Consider the following 16047-nt stretch of genomic DNA (forward strand, 5'->3'; position numbering starts at 1 on the left):
AGAGGGGGGGAAGGGAGAGGGGGGGAAGGGAGAGGGGGGGAAGGGAGAGGGGGGGAAGGGAGAGGGGGGAAGGGAGAGGGGGGGAAGGGAGAGGGGGGGAAGGGAGAGGGGGGGAAGGGAGAGGGGGGGAAGGGAGAGGGGGGGAAGGGAGAGGGGGGGAAGGGAGAGGGGGGGAAGGGAGAGGGGGGGAAGGGAGAGGGGGGGAAGGGAGAGGGGGGGAAGGGAGAGGGGGGGAAGGGAGAGGGGGGGAAGGGAGAGGGGGGGAAGGGAGAGGGGGGGAAGGGAGAGGGGGGGAAGGGAGAGGGGGGGAAGGGAGAGGGGGGGAAGGGAGAGGGGGGGAAGGGAGAGGGGGGAAGGGAGAGGGGGGGAAGGGAGAGGGGGGGAAGGGAGAGGGGGGGAAGGGAGAGGGGGGGGAAGGGAGAGGGGGGGAAGGGAGAGGGGGGGAAGGGAGAGGGGGGGAAGGGAGAGGGGGGGAAGGGAGAGGGGGGGAAGGGAGAGGGGGGGGAAGGGAGAGGGGGGGAAGGGAGAGGGGGGAAGGGAGAGGGGGGGAAGGGAGAGGGGGGGAAGGGAGAGGGGGGGAAGGGAGAGGGGGGGAAGGGAGAGGGGGGGAAGGGAGAGGGGGGGAAGGGAGAGGGGGGAAGGGAGAGGGGGGGAAGGGAGAGGGGGGGAAGGGAGAGGGGGGGAAGGGAGAGGGGGGGAAGGGAGAGGGGGGGAAGGGAGAGGGGGGAAGGGAGAGGGGGGGAAGGGAGAGGGGGGGAAGGGAGAGGGGGGGAAGGAGAGGGGGGGAAGGGAGAGGGGGGGAAGGGAGAGGGGGGGAAGGGAGAGGGGGGGGAAGGGAGAGGGGGGGGAAGGGAGAGGGGGGAAGGGAGAGGGGGGGAAGGGAGAGGGGGGAAGGGAGAGGGGGGGAAGGGAGAGGGGGGGAAGGGAGAGGGGGGGAAGGAGAGGGGGGGGAAGGGAGAGGGGGGGAAGGGAGAGGGGGGGAAGGAGAGGGGGGGAAGGGAGAGGGGGGAAGGGAGAGGGGGGGAAGGGAGAGGGGGGGAAGGGAGAGGGGGGGAAGGGAGAGGGGGGGAAGGGAGAGGGGGGGAAGGGAGAGGGGGGAAGGGAGAGGGGGGGAAGGGAGAGGGGGGAAGGGAGAGGGGGGGAAGGGAGAGGGGGGGAAGGGAGAGGGGGGGAAGGGAGAGGGGGGGAAGGGAGAGGGGGGAAGGAGAGGGGGGAAGGGAGAGGGGGGAAGGAGAGGGGGGAAGGGAGAGGGGGGGAAGGGAGAGGGGGGGAAGGGAGAGGGGGGAAGGGAGAGGGGGGGAAGGGAGAGGGGGGGAAGGGAGAGGGGGGGAAGGGAGAGGGGGGGAAGGGAGAGGGGGGGAAGGGAGAGGGGGGGAAGGGAGAGGGGGGGAAGGGAGAGGGGGGGAAGGGAGAGGGGGAAGGGAGAGGGGGAAGGGAGAGGGGGAAGGGAGAGGGGGAAGGGAGAGGGGGAAGGGAGAGGGGGAAGGGAGAGGGGGAAGGGAGAGGGGGAAGGGAGAGGGGGAAGGGAGAGGGGGAAGGGAGAGGGGGAAGGGAGAGGGGGGAAGGGAGAGGGGGAAGGGAGAGGGGGAAGGGAGAGGGGGTATAAAATTCAGTTCTAAACTTCTGTAGCAGGGACTGGAACATGTCAAGCCTGTGGGAAAAAAAAAACATTTTGAACAGGGTTGTGAGTTCTTAGTTCAATTTGGTCCATACAAGAGGAGATGGCTGGCTGTATAATGATTCACTTGAAATAAGGGAAACAGAAAAGGAACTCTGTGGTGACCTGAAAGAAAGAGGTTATCATCTGGAAAACCCTGATGGCACAGGTTTCTTCAGAAAGATACTGAAGTGGCTGTTCAGAAGGAATCAGTTGTTGGTCTTCAATGAACAACAAATCTCTCTCTCAAAACAGACAAGAACCTTCCTGAGTGGTAACCATTTTGACCTTTCAAGCACCAAAGCCTGGTGAAATTCATAAATTTTAAATTCTGTGCACAGTACAAGAATAGCCTGATACCAGTGAACATGGAGGAGTGAGAAGTGAGATTGGACTGTGAACCAAAGGATTTTTCTGAACTTACACACATATTACATACACGTGCTCTTAGAATTAAAAAGGGGTTAAGTTAGGTTGGTTAAGTTGATAGTGATAAGTTAAAGTGTGATCCTGTTTTCATGTTTAAAGAGAATTAAAAGCAACTTCTGTTTAAGTAACCATTTGTCTTGGTGAATATCTATTGCTGCTGAGTTTTGAGGACCTCTTTTCAGATTGAAAATAAGAGTTTTGTGATCTTAAACTTTGAGTTTTTCTTTGATTTATTAGTTAATTGGTTTTTCCAAGCTAATTTAAAGCTTGTGTGTGTGTGGAAAACAGGACCAAGGTATGTGAGTTCATTTTTGTCACAACCATCACCTGCAAAGCAAAAGAGGAAATGATGGTTATTTCTAAGGCATTAAAGCTGACGGAAGTCAACCATTGGATGAGGAAATTACAAATACAGAGGATTATAGTGAAATATTATATAGGTGAGGGAAAATTTGTGGAGAAAATCTTAGATAATTTTCCAGAGGATAGACCTGTTCAAGTGGAATTGGAGAAATTGAAGGTGGTGGAAGAAAGAGAGAAACAGAACTTTGTGTTGCAGAGTCAACAATTAGACAGACAAAGCTGAAAAACAAAGAGAGAAGAAAAATGGAGGATATGAGGAAGTGGAAGCCAAAATTGGAGGAAATATGAGTTGGATGTAACTGAAAAATTGAAGGAGGATGAAGAGAAATAAATTATGATGTGGAAAAATTGAAAGAGACAGTTTTAATTAGAGAAGTTAAAAATTGAGATGGAGGGAGGTAAAAGAATTAAGGTTGTAACTCCTGGGGAGTATGCTTTTGACTAGTAGAGGTAAATCTAGTTCTTCCTTTTGATGAGGAACATATAGACATTTTCAGCTTTTTGAACAGGTTGCTGAGAGCTCAAGATAGCCAAAAGAAAAATGGCCTCTTATGCTCCAAAGTGTATTGAAGGGAAAAGCACAATTTGCATACTCTAATTTGACTACAGTGCAAGTGGCAAATTATGATACTGTTAAACAAGCAGTATTGGAAGCTTACGAGTTGGTTCCAGAAGTATAGACAAAATGTAGGAGTTTGGTGAAAACGTGGAACCAATCTTATGGGAAAATCTATATGTTTTGACCGTTGATGCTCCTCAAAAGTTATAATGATTTTGACAGATTGAGAGAATTGATATTAATTGAGGAAATTAAAATGCGAGTTCCAAATGAGATTAAATTATACCTAGATGAAAGAGACGAGGGAGCAAACATCAAGGTTAGTGGATGAATATGCCTTGATTCACAAAAACAAATTTCAGAGAGTTAATGTGGAGGAGACTAGCAAGTCTGAAATTAAGTCTGGTGAGAACGTTAAGAGAAAAGATGAAGATAAGGTGGGAAAGGACAGAACTTCTAGATTTGTATGTCATTTTTGTTAGAAACCTAGACACATTATTGTGAATTGTTGAGTGTTGAAAAGAAGACGAGAAAAGGAGTTTTTAAAACAGAAGTGTGTATTCAGACAGTTGAATTTAAGGAGAGCAGATGTTCCATGCCTGATAAGGGTGTTATGAATGTTTTCAAACCTTTTGTGTCAGAATGCTTGGTTTCAGTAAAGGAGGAAGAATCAAAAATTCCAGTTAAAATTCTTCGAGATACTGGGGCTGCTCAGTCACTGTTGTTTGAAAATGTTTTAACTCTTGATCAAAAACTGACATGGGGAGACAACTTTGATTAAAGGTGTTGGAGGTGAGGTAGAGTCAATATCTCTTCACAACACAGTGCTGAATTCAGAATTAGTTAAAGGACCTGTTGTAGGAGGAGTTATTTCAAAGTTACCCATGCAAAGAGTAATTTTTATTAGGGAGTGATTTGGCAGAGGATAAAGTTGTGTCAGTTTTGAGATTAACAAATCAGCCTTGTAAGGATGAGGTTGAAGATGATTGCAAGATATATCCTGCATGTGCTGTAACAAGGTATTTGTCTAAGAAAATGACAAGAGCAGAGGAAGATCCAGTTGATAGAGACTTTCTCAGTACTTCTGAAATAGCCTTGAAAGAGCAGGTTAATTGTGAGAATAGGATTTCTCTTTGTCACAGAAAGAGTTAATTCAGCAACAGAGAACAGATACAGATCCTATTGATTTAAGGGATCAAAGCAGTAAGTGAACAGGAGATTAAAGAAATGGGCTGTGGATATTACTTGAAGGGTGAATTGTTAATGAAACCTTATTATGAGGATAAGGGTAGTGGAGAACGATCTGTATCAGAGGTGTTAGTTATTGACAAGGTTGAGGAAGTTATGGATCACAAGATTATGGAAACAGAATCTTGTGAGGGTAACCTTAAAGAAACCATGGTTCCTGTGCATTTGTCTTACTCTCAAGTCACAAGAACAGATGCAATTGAAAGAATTAATTTTGTAATAGCCAAATTTGTTTCCTGATGTGCCAAAAATGACATCAGAGATGATGTGGGAGAGGCAAGTCCCATAAAACAACACTCATAGAATAAACATTCAGAAGAGTAAAATTATAGATCAGGAGGTGGAATACATGTTGAAAAATGGTATTATTAGACCTTCAAACTCAGATTGGAGTTCTCCTCATGTTCTGGTACCTAAACTAGATGGAACTGTTAGGTTCTGTCCAGATTATAGGAAAGTTAATTCAGTAACTAAAACAGATGCTTATCCTATTCTGAGAATAAATGACTGTATTGATAAAATTAGGAAAGCTAAATTTCTTACTAAGGTGGATTTGTTGAAGGGTTACTTGTGTGTGCCTCTAACTGAGAGAGGAAAGAATATTTTGGTTTTTGTAACTGCATCCAGTTTATATGAGTATGATGTGTTACCTTTTGGCATGGAAAAATGCCCCACAACATTCCAAAGGATGATTAATTTGGTAATCCAAGGGTTGACACATACAGATGCTAATATTGATAACTTGGTCACAAAAAGTGACACATGGGAAAAACATCAGAGGGAATTGGACAAATTGTTTGCAAACTTAACTATCAAGGTAGCAAAAAGTGAATTTGGACATGCTATTGTGACGTAGTTGGGTCATGTAGTTGGTCATGGCAATGTTGCACCTATTCAATTGCAATTTCTGAATTCTGGCAAGAAAGCCGTGAAAAGGTTTTTTAGGAATGGCAGGGTATTATAGGAAATATTTCAGATATTTTCCTGAAGTTGCTCTTCCTTTAACCAATCTTTTGAAGGGGAGAACTTTGTGTGGATTAAATTTTGTCAGAAAACTTTAGAATATTTAAAGGAAATGCTATGCCATTGCCCAGTTTTAAAATCTGATTTCTGACAGACCATTTTCTTTAGCAGTGGATGCCAGTGAAGGGGCAGCAGGTGCAGTTTTAATACAAAATTATTATGAAATTGACCATCCAGTTGGGTACTTCTCAAAAAAATTCAATGTTCAAAGGAATTATTCCACTATTGAAAAGGAACAGTCTATAACACTTGCTCTGCAAAATCTTGATGTACATCTCAGTACCACTAATGAACCAATTGTGATATTTACTGACCACAATCCTCTAGTGTTTTTGAATAAACTTAAAAATAAAAACAAGATTGTTAAACTGAAGTTTAATATTCCAAGAATATAATCTGCAAATTGATTACATCAGAGGTACAAATAATGTGATAGAGCAGATTGTTTGTCATCATCATCATGGCCCATCCCTTTGCGAGCGAAGATGAACACGGTACCTTGTAGCTCTTCTGCCCTCAGAACTTTTTGTAGTTGTTGTCACATTGTGATGTGCCACTATGAATCGCGGAATGCCATGCAGTGTGATTTTTTGCGAGGCCCTCCCAGTCAGTATGGCTGACATGGATAGAAATATATACTCCCAACTTTGGGTTACATTTTTTTTTTTAAATGTTATATATTGTGTATTGTTATCACTTTAGTGATTGTAAAGTCACTTTAGTTACAACCATATAACAATTACAGCACGGAAACAGGTAATCTCAGCCCCCCCTCCCGATTTAATTAATCTCCTCTGGTCCCACTCACCTGCACCCTGCCCATAACCCTCCAATCCCCTCACATCCATGCACCTACCCAACTTTTTCTTAAATGAAAAAATTAACCTTGCTGCAACCACCTCTTCCGGAAGGTCATTCCTCTCAGCCACCACTGCGTGAAGAAGCTCCCTTTCATGTTACTTCTAAACTTTTGTCCCCTAACCCTTAACTCATGATCACTCGTTCCAATCTCACCTACCCTCAAGGGGAAGAGCCTAGTCACAGCTACTCTGTCTATCCCCCTCAATTTTAAATACCTCTATCAAATCCCCCCTCAACCTTCTACGCTCCAATGAATAAAGACCTAATCTACTCAATCTTTCTTTGTATTCTAGATACTGCAATCCAGGCAACATTCCAGTAAATTTTCTCTGTTTAAAAAGGGCTCCAGGTGTAGGCCCAGCAATTATAGGCCAGTAAGTTTGACGTCGGGGAGACAACTTTGATTAAAGGTGTTGAAGGTGAGGTAGAGTCACCTGCGTATCTCAAAGTATTGCTGCAAAAAAACTATCCTGCACACATTTTACAAATTCTAATCCATCCAGCCCCTTCACAGAATTTGTTTCCCAATCTCTATTAGGAAAATTAAAAATCCCCCATTAATACAACACTGTGCTTATTTCAAATCTCTGCTATTTCCTTACACATTTGCTCCTCTATTTCTTGCTCGCCACTAGGTGGTCTTTAATACACCCCTATAATTGTAACTTCTCCTTTTCCATTTTTTAATTCCATCCATACCACCTCCCTTGACGAGCCCTCCAATCTATCTTGCATCAGCAATGCTGTAATATTTTCCTTGATAAGCAATCCTACACCACCCCCTCTAACCCCTCCAATTCTATCACACCTAAAGCAGCAAAATCCTGGAATATTTAGCTGCCAGTAACAACCCTCTTGCAACCACGATTTACTAATTGCCACCATGTCATACTGCCAAGTGTCTATCCACACATTCAGCTCGTCCACCTTCCTTACAATATTCCTAGCATTAAAGTAAATGCATTTCAGAGATTTCCCACAACTTTCTATTTGTTTGTCCCTATCCTTATGGTCACCTCTATTGTCTATTACCATCATCCCCTCTCCATCACTGCACCAATCATTTTCCTTCTCGATCATGTGTCTTTCCACCCCCAAACTTTGTCAACAAGCCTTCTCTGTTTTTGGATACACCTTCTCTTTGCTGCTCTCCTTTATGTGGACCCCTTCCCCCAACCATACTAGTCTAACGTCTCCTTAGCTCAAAAGTTAATATTCTTTTGTAGGGGGAAAGTCTGATAGATTATGTTTTATTTTATATTGTACCAAGATATGTTTTAAAGGAGATAAATTGTGGCAGATTTTTTTTTAGGGTAGATCACAAACAAACACTTCAAAACAGACTTCATTTAAAATGCCAGAGCTCTACTCAAGCCAGATAGTCCAGGCTTGATATTGAGTGCAGAGTGCTGTTCTAAGAGGGTCATGTGGTTTTCTCTAAGAAGGGAGGGGGAGGGGGCGCCTGAGGAAAAACCCCATTTTGAAGACAAGTTGTGAGTTCTTAGTTCAGCCTGGTCAAAGCCCTTGTGGTCTTTACAAGAGGAGATGGCTGGCTGTATAATGTTTCACTTGAAATAAGGGAAACAGAAAAGGAACTCTGTGGTGATCTGAAAGAAAGAGGTTATCATCTAGAAAACCCTGATGGCACAGGTTTCTTCTGCAAGATACTGATGTGGCTGATCAGAAGGAATCAGTTGTGGGTGTCTAATTAGCAACAAATCTCTCTGAAAATCGACAAAAATCTTACTGAACGGTAACCATTTACCTTTCAAGCACCAAAGCCTGATGAAATTCATAAATGTTAAATTCTGTGCACAGTATAAGAGTTGCCTGATACCAGTGAACTTGGAGGAGTGAGAAGTGAGATGGGACTGTGAATCAAAGAACTTTTTTGAACTTACACACATATTACATACACATGCTCTTAGAATTAGAAGGGGGTTAAGTTAATAGTAATAAGTTAGAGTTTGATCCTGTTTTCAGGTTTAAAGATAATTAAAAGCAACTTTTGTTTGTCACAATTTGTCTTGGTGAATTTCTATTGCTGCTGGGCTTTGGGGTCCTCTGGGCTCATAACATCAGGTTGTTGAAGAATCTTTTTCTAGAGTTACTAGGGCTATGCTAACAAATCTTTTTTGTGCACTATCCAAATCAAGTCCAAATTCTTTGTTTTTTATGTTATTTAGGATGAATATCTCTGGGTTTTTTGGTATATTGCTTTTTGTGATTTTATTTAATATCTGGTTTAGATCTTCCCAAAATTTTTTCACTTTCTCACATGTCCAGATTGCATGAATTGTTGTTCCCATTTCCTTTTTACAGCGAAAACATCTGTCAGATACTGTTGGGTCCCATTTATTTAACTTTTGAGGTGTAATATATAGCCTGTGTATCCAGTTATATTGTATCATACGTAACCTCGTATTTATTGAATTTCTCATAGTTCCTGAGCATAACTTCTCCCATGTTTCCTTCTTTATCTTTATGTTTAGATCTTGTTCCCATTTTTGTTTAGTTTTACCATTTGTTTCCTCATTCTCCTTTTCTTGCAGTTTAATATACATGTTTGTTATAAATTTTTTGATTATCATTGTGTCTGTAATCACACACACACACACACTCAAAATTACTTCCATCTGGTAACCTCAGACTGCTTCCCAATTTGTCCTTCAAGTAGGATTTTAGTTGGTAGTATGCCAACACTGTATCGTGAGTTATATTATATTTATCCTTCATTTGTTCAAAGGATAATAATTTATTTCCTGAAAAGCAATTTTCTATTCTATTGATCCCTTTTTTCTCCCATTCTCTAAAGGAAAGGTTATCTATTGTAAAAGGGATTAGCTGATTTTGCGTTAGTATTAGTTTTGGTAGTTGGTAATTTGTTTTATTCCTTTCTACATGAATCTTCTTCCAACTATTGAGCAGATGATGTAATACTGGAGAATTCCTACGTTGTACCAATTTTTCATCCCATTTATATATGTTTGGGTATCTTCTCCCCTATTTTATCTAGTTCTAATCTAGTCCAATCTGGCTTTTCCCTTGTTTGATAAAAATCTGATAGGTATCTTAATTGTGCAGCTCTATAATAATTTTTAAAGTTTGGCAGTTGTAAGCCTCCTTGTTTATACCATTCTGTTAATTTATCTAGTGCTATCCTCGGTTTCCCCCCTTCCATAAAAATTTCCTTATTATTTTCTTTAACTCCTTGAAGAATTTCTCCGTCAAGTGTATTGGCAATGCCTGAAATAGGTATTGTATCCTTGGGAAAATGTTCATTTTAATACAGTTTATCCTTCCTATTAGTGTTAGTGGTAAGTCTTTCCAATGCTCTAAGTCATCCTGTAATTTTTTCATTAGTGGATAATAATTGAGTTTATATAGATGGCCAAGGTTTTTATTTATTTGTATACATAGGTATCGTATTGCTTGCATTTGACATCTGAATGGTGATTCTTTTTGAAATTTTGAGAAATCCGCATTATTCATTGGCATTGCTTCACTTTTATTTGCGTTAATCTTGTATCTCGACACTTCTCCATATTCCTTCAATTTCTTATGTAATTCTTTTATTGATATTTCTGGTTCTGTTAAGTATACTATAACGTCATCTGCAAATAAACTGATTTTATATTCCTTGTCTTTTATTTTTATCCCTTTTATTTTATTTTCTGTTCTTATCAATTCTGCTAGTGGTTCTATGGCTAACGCGAACAATAAGGGCGATAGTGGGCATCCCTGCCTTGTTGATCTGCTTAAGTTAAATCACTTTGATATATATCCATTTACTGTCACTTTCGCCAATGGCCCCTTATATAATGCTTTAATCCAATTAATATATTTCTCTGGTAAACTGAATTTTTGTAGTACTTTGAATAAATAATTCCATTCTACTCTGTCAAAGGCCTTCTCTGCGTCTAAAGCAACCTCTACTGTTGCAGCTTTATTTCCTTCTACTGCATGAATTAAGTTAATAAATTTACTTCCTCCTGAAAGGGATGTCTTGAGATAGACATTGCTAGGGATACTGGAGATTGTGGTATTGGAGACTGGAGGGGGAAAAAAAATCTTAAATATGGGTTCCATATTCTTAAAAACGTAGCAATTTCTGAGGTTGTAAGTAATCTCCAGGGGAAACACAACTATGCATTTCCGACTTCCAGCAGGTTAGACTCAGTTGGGTGTCAGACTTCTAAATAATGGCCATGCATTTCCTGGCCACCACTAAAGCAAGTTTAACAAATTTCAAATGATATTTCAACAGCCTTATTTTAGCAGATTCAAGACCTAATTTACCCAATAAAAACAATTCTAGCACCTGAGGGTATCGAATTTCAGTAATTTTCTCCAGGAGATTCCCTAAATCTTCCCAGAAGGATCTCACCTTAGGGCATGACCAGGTCGAACGGAAAAAGGTCCCTATATCTTGAACGCATCGGAAACATAAATTAGATCATTCACATTTCAAATTATTTAATTTTTGCGGAGTAAGGTACAAAGGTGAAAAAAAATATTGCAGTAACCTATACCTTACATTCAGCAGAGCATTTTGGAATACATTCATTCCTTCTTGAATATCCTTAAGTTTATTTAGCTTAGTACAGTTTTATCAACCTTTTCATTCTCATAACACTAAGTAATTCTTATTCCATTGGTGCTCTGTGATTAGTAAGGGATTGGTTAAGGTGGTATGTGGGTGGGAAGGTTGAGAATCACTTCTCTACACCCATTTGTTACTGAAATATTTTGCTTGAGAAAAATCATCATTGGCCCATTTCCTTTGGAGATATGAAACAGTGCACATAAGGAGTCAATTAGGTACAATTAAAACAATGGTTTTCACACCTTTTCTTTCCACTCACATATCACTAAGTATTCCCTATACCATAGGTGCTCTAGTGATTAGTAAGGGATTGCTTAAGGTGGCATGTGGGTGGAAAGAAAAAGATTGAGAGCCACTGAGATAGGCAGAAGGCCCTGTTTCCATGCTATAGTTTTCTATGGTTCTATTTTGGAATTAAAGCATGGCAGCCAATGATAATTATTCACCACCTATAATTGAGATTACTTTAAAAACAATACTTGAGAGATGTGAATATCATTGACAAAGGCAACTTAATCCCCTCCATCCTTAATTACTCTCTTGAAGAATGATTTCCCCATTTTTTTTAGTCAGCTAGTTTTTACTATTTATTTCATAATTGATATGCAGTCCACACATGGAATGCTAGTAGTTGAGGAAGTGAATGTTGAAAGAAAACTAGGTGTCTGTATGCTGCTTCATCCTGGCCAGTATCAAGTTTCTCAAATTATTGGAATTGCCCTCATTTTAATAATCCATTGCACTTTCAAATGGTGGATAAGCTTGAATGTGTCACTTAGCACAAAAATAGTGAGCATAACCACTACTTCCAGCCACATTGTTTAACTATCTGGTCCAGTAAATGTCAGTGGTGACTCCATAATGTTCTCAAGGACACTAAAAAATGGTGAAAAGCATCTGGCCAGCCAGACTGGTTTGTACATTTGTGCTTTGAATGTTGCTTAAAATGCCCAATTCTTGTTCAGCTCTTCTAGCACAGACACATTTTCTGAACAGTTTCAAATGGAATTGAATCCAGTACAATTAGCAGTGAATAATATCTGATTAAAGAGATGAAGGCAGTTTTGCTTGGGGCACGACTATTCAGCAATATCCTCAGCTGAGACAAACTACTAACAACAACCATTTTACATTTGCTAGGTCAAGCCAGTGAGAAAGTTATCCACTGATGGATTCCAATTCCAAACAGATTAGTAAATTCATTAAAAAAATAAATAGTATTATTTGAATTCTATTGGAAAATGCTACTCAATCTGGCCAGGGGAGGGAGCTGAATTAACAGGATACAAACGCCACTTATGTTTCTAGTGGTTTAGTATATTCCATCAACACTCACAAAGCAGTGTTCACAATGGCAGACAATGCATTTTACAAAATGATGTCATTCACCCCCGTCCCACCCCACCACCAATATACTACAGAATAACTCACCCTTACAATAAGCTGTTTTTCCAAGATATTATACCACAAGATTGAATATCCATAGGGTTTTTATGACTATCCCACAGAAACAATAACACAAAAAAAAAAGAAACTGGGGTGGATGAGGGGTGAGAGAAAAATCATTAGAGGTACAAATTTAAAATTCAATCCAAATGGGAAAGAGTGTAGAGGGAGAGAAGAACTACATAGAAATTAGGATGCGGAAATATGTCATTTCAGCCTCTTCATTCTATATTTGCCCTTCACATGAGCACAATGCACAAAGGTGAAGACCAGCAAAAAAGGGGAGCATTACCAAAAATTAGAAATTTAATACATGTGAGCACTGTCGAGAAAGAGTAAATTGGGGACAATCACTTGATCGCAAAACTGAGTAGCACATAAGGAAGTAATTCAGCCCATCATTTCCATGCAAACTAAAATAGACTTTGCATTGATCCATTTCCCAGTTCTTGGTGAACAGTTGAGCAGGTTACAACTCCTCCTGTGGTTGCCCAGATACTCCTTACATGTACTATAGGTTTTTGCTTCCACCATCCTTTTCAGGCAGTGAGTTCAAGGCTTCCATTATTTATTGCAGAAATGAATTTGCTTTCAACTCTGCTCTGATCCTTTCATTAATTAACTTAAATGTATACCTCTATCCCAAGGAAAACAAATCTTCTTTACCTTGTCTTGGCCTCTCCATTTTAGAAACCTCAATTAAAGTGTTCCTTAATTACCCTTACTCCACAAAATACTTTCCCACACTAGTCACTCCATGCAATTAAATTTCACCAGCACTGGTTTAAAAACTATGCAAAATCTCATCTGCACCTTAATTGCACAAAACTCCACATTTGTGGATTCAAGGTTCTCCCACTTGTAAGTAAACAAGATGATCTGCAGATGCAGGGATCTAGTGCAGTACAAAGAAGTCCTGGAGAAACTCAGCAGGTCACGCAGCATAAAAGTAAAAGGCAGTCATAATTTATGTGCCGGCTCAAGCTCAATATTATATATAAAGGAGAATTTAAATTCATGTTTTCAGGTATAAAGCTCAATAAAAACATGCTTTTTTAAAATTAAATTGCTATATACTTGTGCAAGTTTAAACTGATCCCATAAGCAAACACATCCAAGATTTCTCAAATTTGCTCCTATAGCCAGAAAAATGTAGGATAATTTTAGATACTTTTTAATAACAAGGTATACCTGCGCCAATAGTTTCCTGTATTTCATAGTGTTTAAGCAGCTCTTCGTCATCAACAGCCATAGTAGACAGTAAGCTTTAAGCTCAATCCACACCTGAAATAATTAAAAAAAAACAAATACTTAAATAATTCCTAAATGGTGAAAAAAGTTTCTCGTTTTACACTATTGATTCCCAAAGTGGGCAATGCCACGCCCCCTCACTCCCCCACCCCCCTCACCCCAGGAGGCGGTGGAAAGATCCAAGGGGGCAGTGAATGTTTGTTTGTTTCTCATTGATGTGCTCTGCACAGGACACATTCAGTCTGCAAGGGCCAATGCTCCAGGTTTGTAAAAATTTATTATCTTCAGGTTGTAATGTACATTTAAATTATGTATAAATACACTGAGCACCAACCGCCCTCCCATCATGGTCCCAACAGATTTCAGGATTTTTTTTGCTTAAAATACCAGACTGGGTTATCAATTCATACCTCAGTATAAGCAATGGGGAATGGTGGAGAAAGAATTGAGTTCCTCCAAAATGACATCGATTCGAGGACAAATTAAAAAAAAATCATAAAGACTTTTGGTTAAAGAAAAGGAGACATTTCTGACCGCTACCCTGCACTGTATAACAAAGTCAAGATGTACTTTACTGCCTTCCCAACATCATATTTAGTAGAGTGAGGCTTCAGTGCAGTCACCCAGCTTCTTTCTAAACAAAGAAACACACAGAAAATTATTGAATGTGGGAATGTAAGACTACTTCTTAGTTCCTTCCAACCTGATGTTGAGAAGCTGATATCCCTGCACAAGCACATCCATATCATTAAAACTGAAAAGGCAATGTAGTTAAAGTGAGATATAAATTTACCTTTTCATTTTGATAAAGAAATTGGTTTACAAGAAGTTTTAATTGTGAAATACATATGCTTCTATATAGTGTTAGATTAGTTGCTGCTTGAAATTACCGGTAAACCTAATAAGAGAGAGGTGTATGTGTCTGTGGAGGTGGGAGGGGGAAGCGTTAGGGATGTGGCTTGGAAGCCAAAGGGGCAGCAGCCCAAGAAAGTTTGTGAACCACTGTTTTACACACAATTAATAAAAGGAAATCTATAGGAAGAATGGACAAAATCCTTCAGAAGCCATTTTAAGATGAAATACATGATTAACATTTAATTGGTTTTACAAGTTTGATCTGCTCCCTATGATATTCAGAGAGATGAGTGTTCATAAAAAGTCAACACAAATAATAACTACTTAACTAACTTCACATTCATGCTCTCAATGTCCCTAACACAGAGGTTCTCAACCTTTTATCCCCACTCATGTCCCACCTTAAGTAATCCCATAGGATGCCATAGGTGCTCTGTAGTTAGTAAGGGATACGTACGGTGATATGTGAGTGGCTTCAACTTTGTTGATAAGCCAACCATGTGGCACCTTTAGGAAGTTCATGCACTCCACAACTGCACTTCCCTTATAAACTTTATCAATTTCACCATACAAAAATGCCACCAAATTAAATAGGATTTGTCATTAGCTTTCCTAGAGTGAATCCAATTTTCTTCCAGGTGTCTAATAATCCTGACCTGTAGGATGTTGAAATTACAGCGAGGGTGCAGAGGAGATTTACCAGGATGTTGCCTGGATTAGAAAATGTTTTATGAGGCAAGGGTAGCAGAACTGGGACTTTTCTCTTTGGAGGTTAGAAGGATGAGAGGAGACTTATTAGAGGTCTACAAGATTATGAGAGGCATAGAGAGGGTGGATAGCCAGCGCCCGTTTCCCAGGGATGGAATAGCAAACACCAGAAGATGCATGTACAAAGAGAAGGGAGGGAAGTTTAGGTGAGACATCAGGCGCAAGTTTTTTTTTTTTTTTTTTTTTTTTTTTTTTATAAATGTTCCCCCCCCCCCCCCCCCCCAGATAGTTGTGGGTGCTAGGAATGATTGTCAGGGATGGAAGGGTCTGAAACAATAGAGGTATTTAAGAAACTCTTATCAAGCACATGGATGGAAGAAAAATAGAGGGTTACAGGTAGGGAAGATTTAAATACTTTTTTTAATAAAAGAAATAAGTTGTATTCCACTTGAGAAAATTACTTATAATTTAAGAGATAAATATCATTCATTATGTGAAATATGGTGCCCATATTTACAAACTGTTGGTATTAAAATTTAAATGAATCTCGAACATACCCTTTCTCTTATAGGTCTCAATAAATATTTATTTTTAAAAGTATCGAAAAGTAAAGTACTTCTGTTGTGGTTTTCTTGTCCCTCATTTTTTTTTAAAGTTTGTATGGGTTTGGGATGGGGGGATTTATAGGTTTTTCTTTCTTTTTCCTTAAAATAAAATACCACATGTATTTGGATTAAGTTTGAAATATTGTGATATGTTTGCTAAGTGGTTTTATATTAAATAAAATTATAAAAAAATATGGGACTGCACAACATCGAGGGCTGAATGGCCTGTACTGTGCTGTAGTGTTCCATGCTCAAATGTCCTCGGGCCAGAGCCTGAGGCACTCCATTGGCCACCATCCTCTAGTCTAAAAAGCTGTCTTCTCCAACCATTTTTTGACTGCTATCACTGTTAAAATTTCATTTGACTAGCTGGTCTCCCATCCCATGTGCCCTAACCTTCCATTCCAATTTACCAAACACTTTACCCTCTTTGTGG

The 16047-nt window shown here is 40.3% G+C and overlaps 1 protein-coding gene across 4 annotated transcripts in view; it reads right to left on the reverse strand.

The window, feature by feature from the left end:
- Window positions 1-16047, reverse strand: part of melk (maternal embryonic leucine zipper kinase) — a 121406-nt gene that overhangs the window by 98483 nt on the left and 6876 nt on the right. For all 4 annotated transcript variants that reach the window (XM_069925946.1, XM_069925936.1, XM_069925926.1 and 1 more), the window contains exon 2: window positions 13384-13476. In XM_069925946.1, the coding sequence (XP_069782047.1) occupies window positions 13384-13444 (61 nt within the window). In that variant the 5' untranslated portion in view covers window positions 13445-13476. The remainder of the gene's footprint in view (window positions 1-13383; window positions 13477-16047) is intronic.

Source organism: Narcine bancroftii, chromosome 1, assembly GCF_036971445.1.
Source record: "Narcine bancroftii isolate sNarBan1 chromosome 1, sNarBan1.hap1, whole genome shotgun sequence".
Taxonomy (NCBI): domain Eukaryota; kingdom Metazoa; phylum Chordata; class Chondrichthyes; order Torpediniformes; family Narcinidae; genus Narcine; species Narcine bancroftii.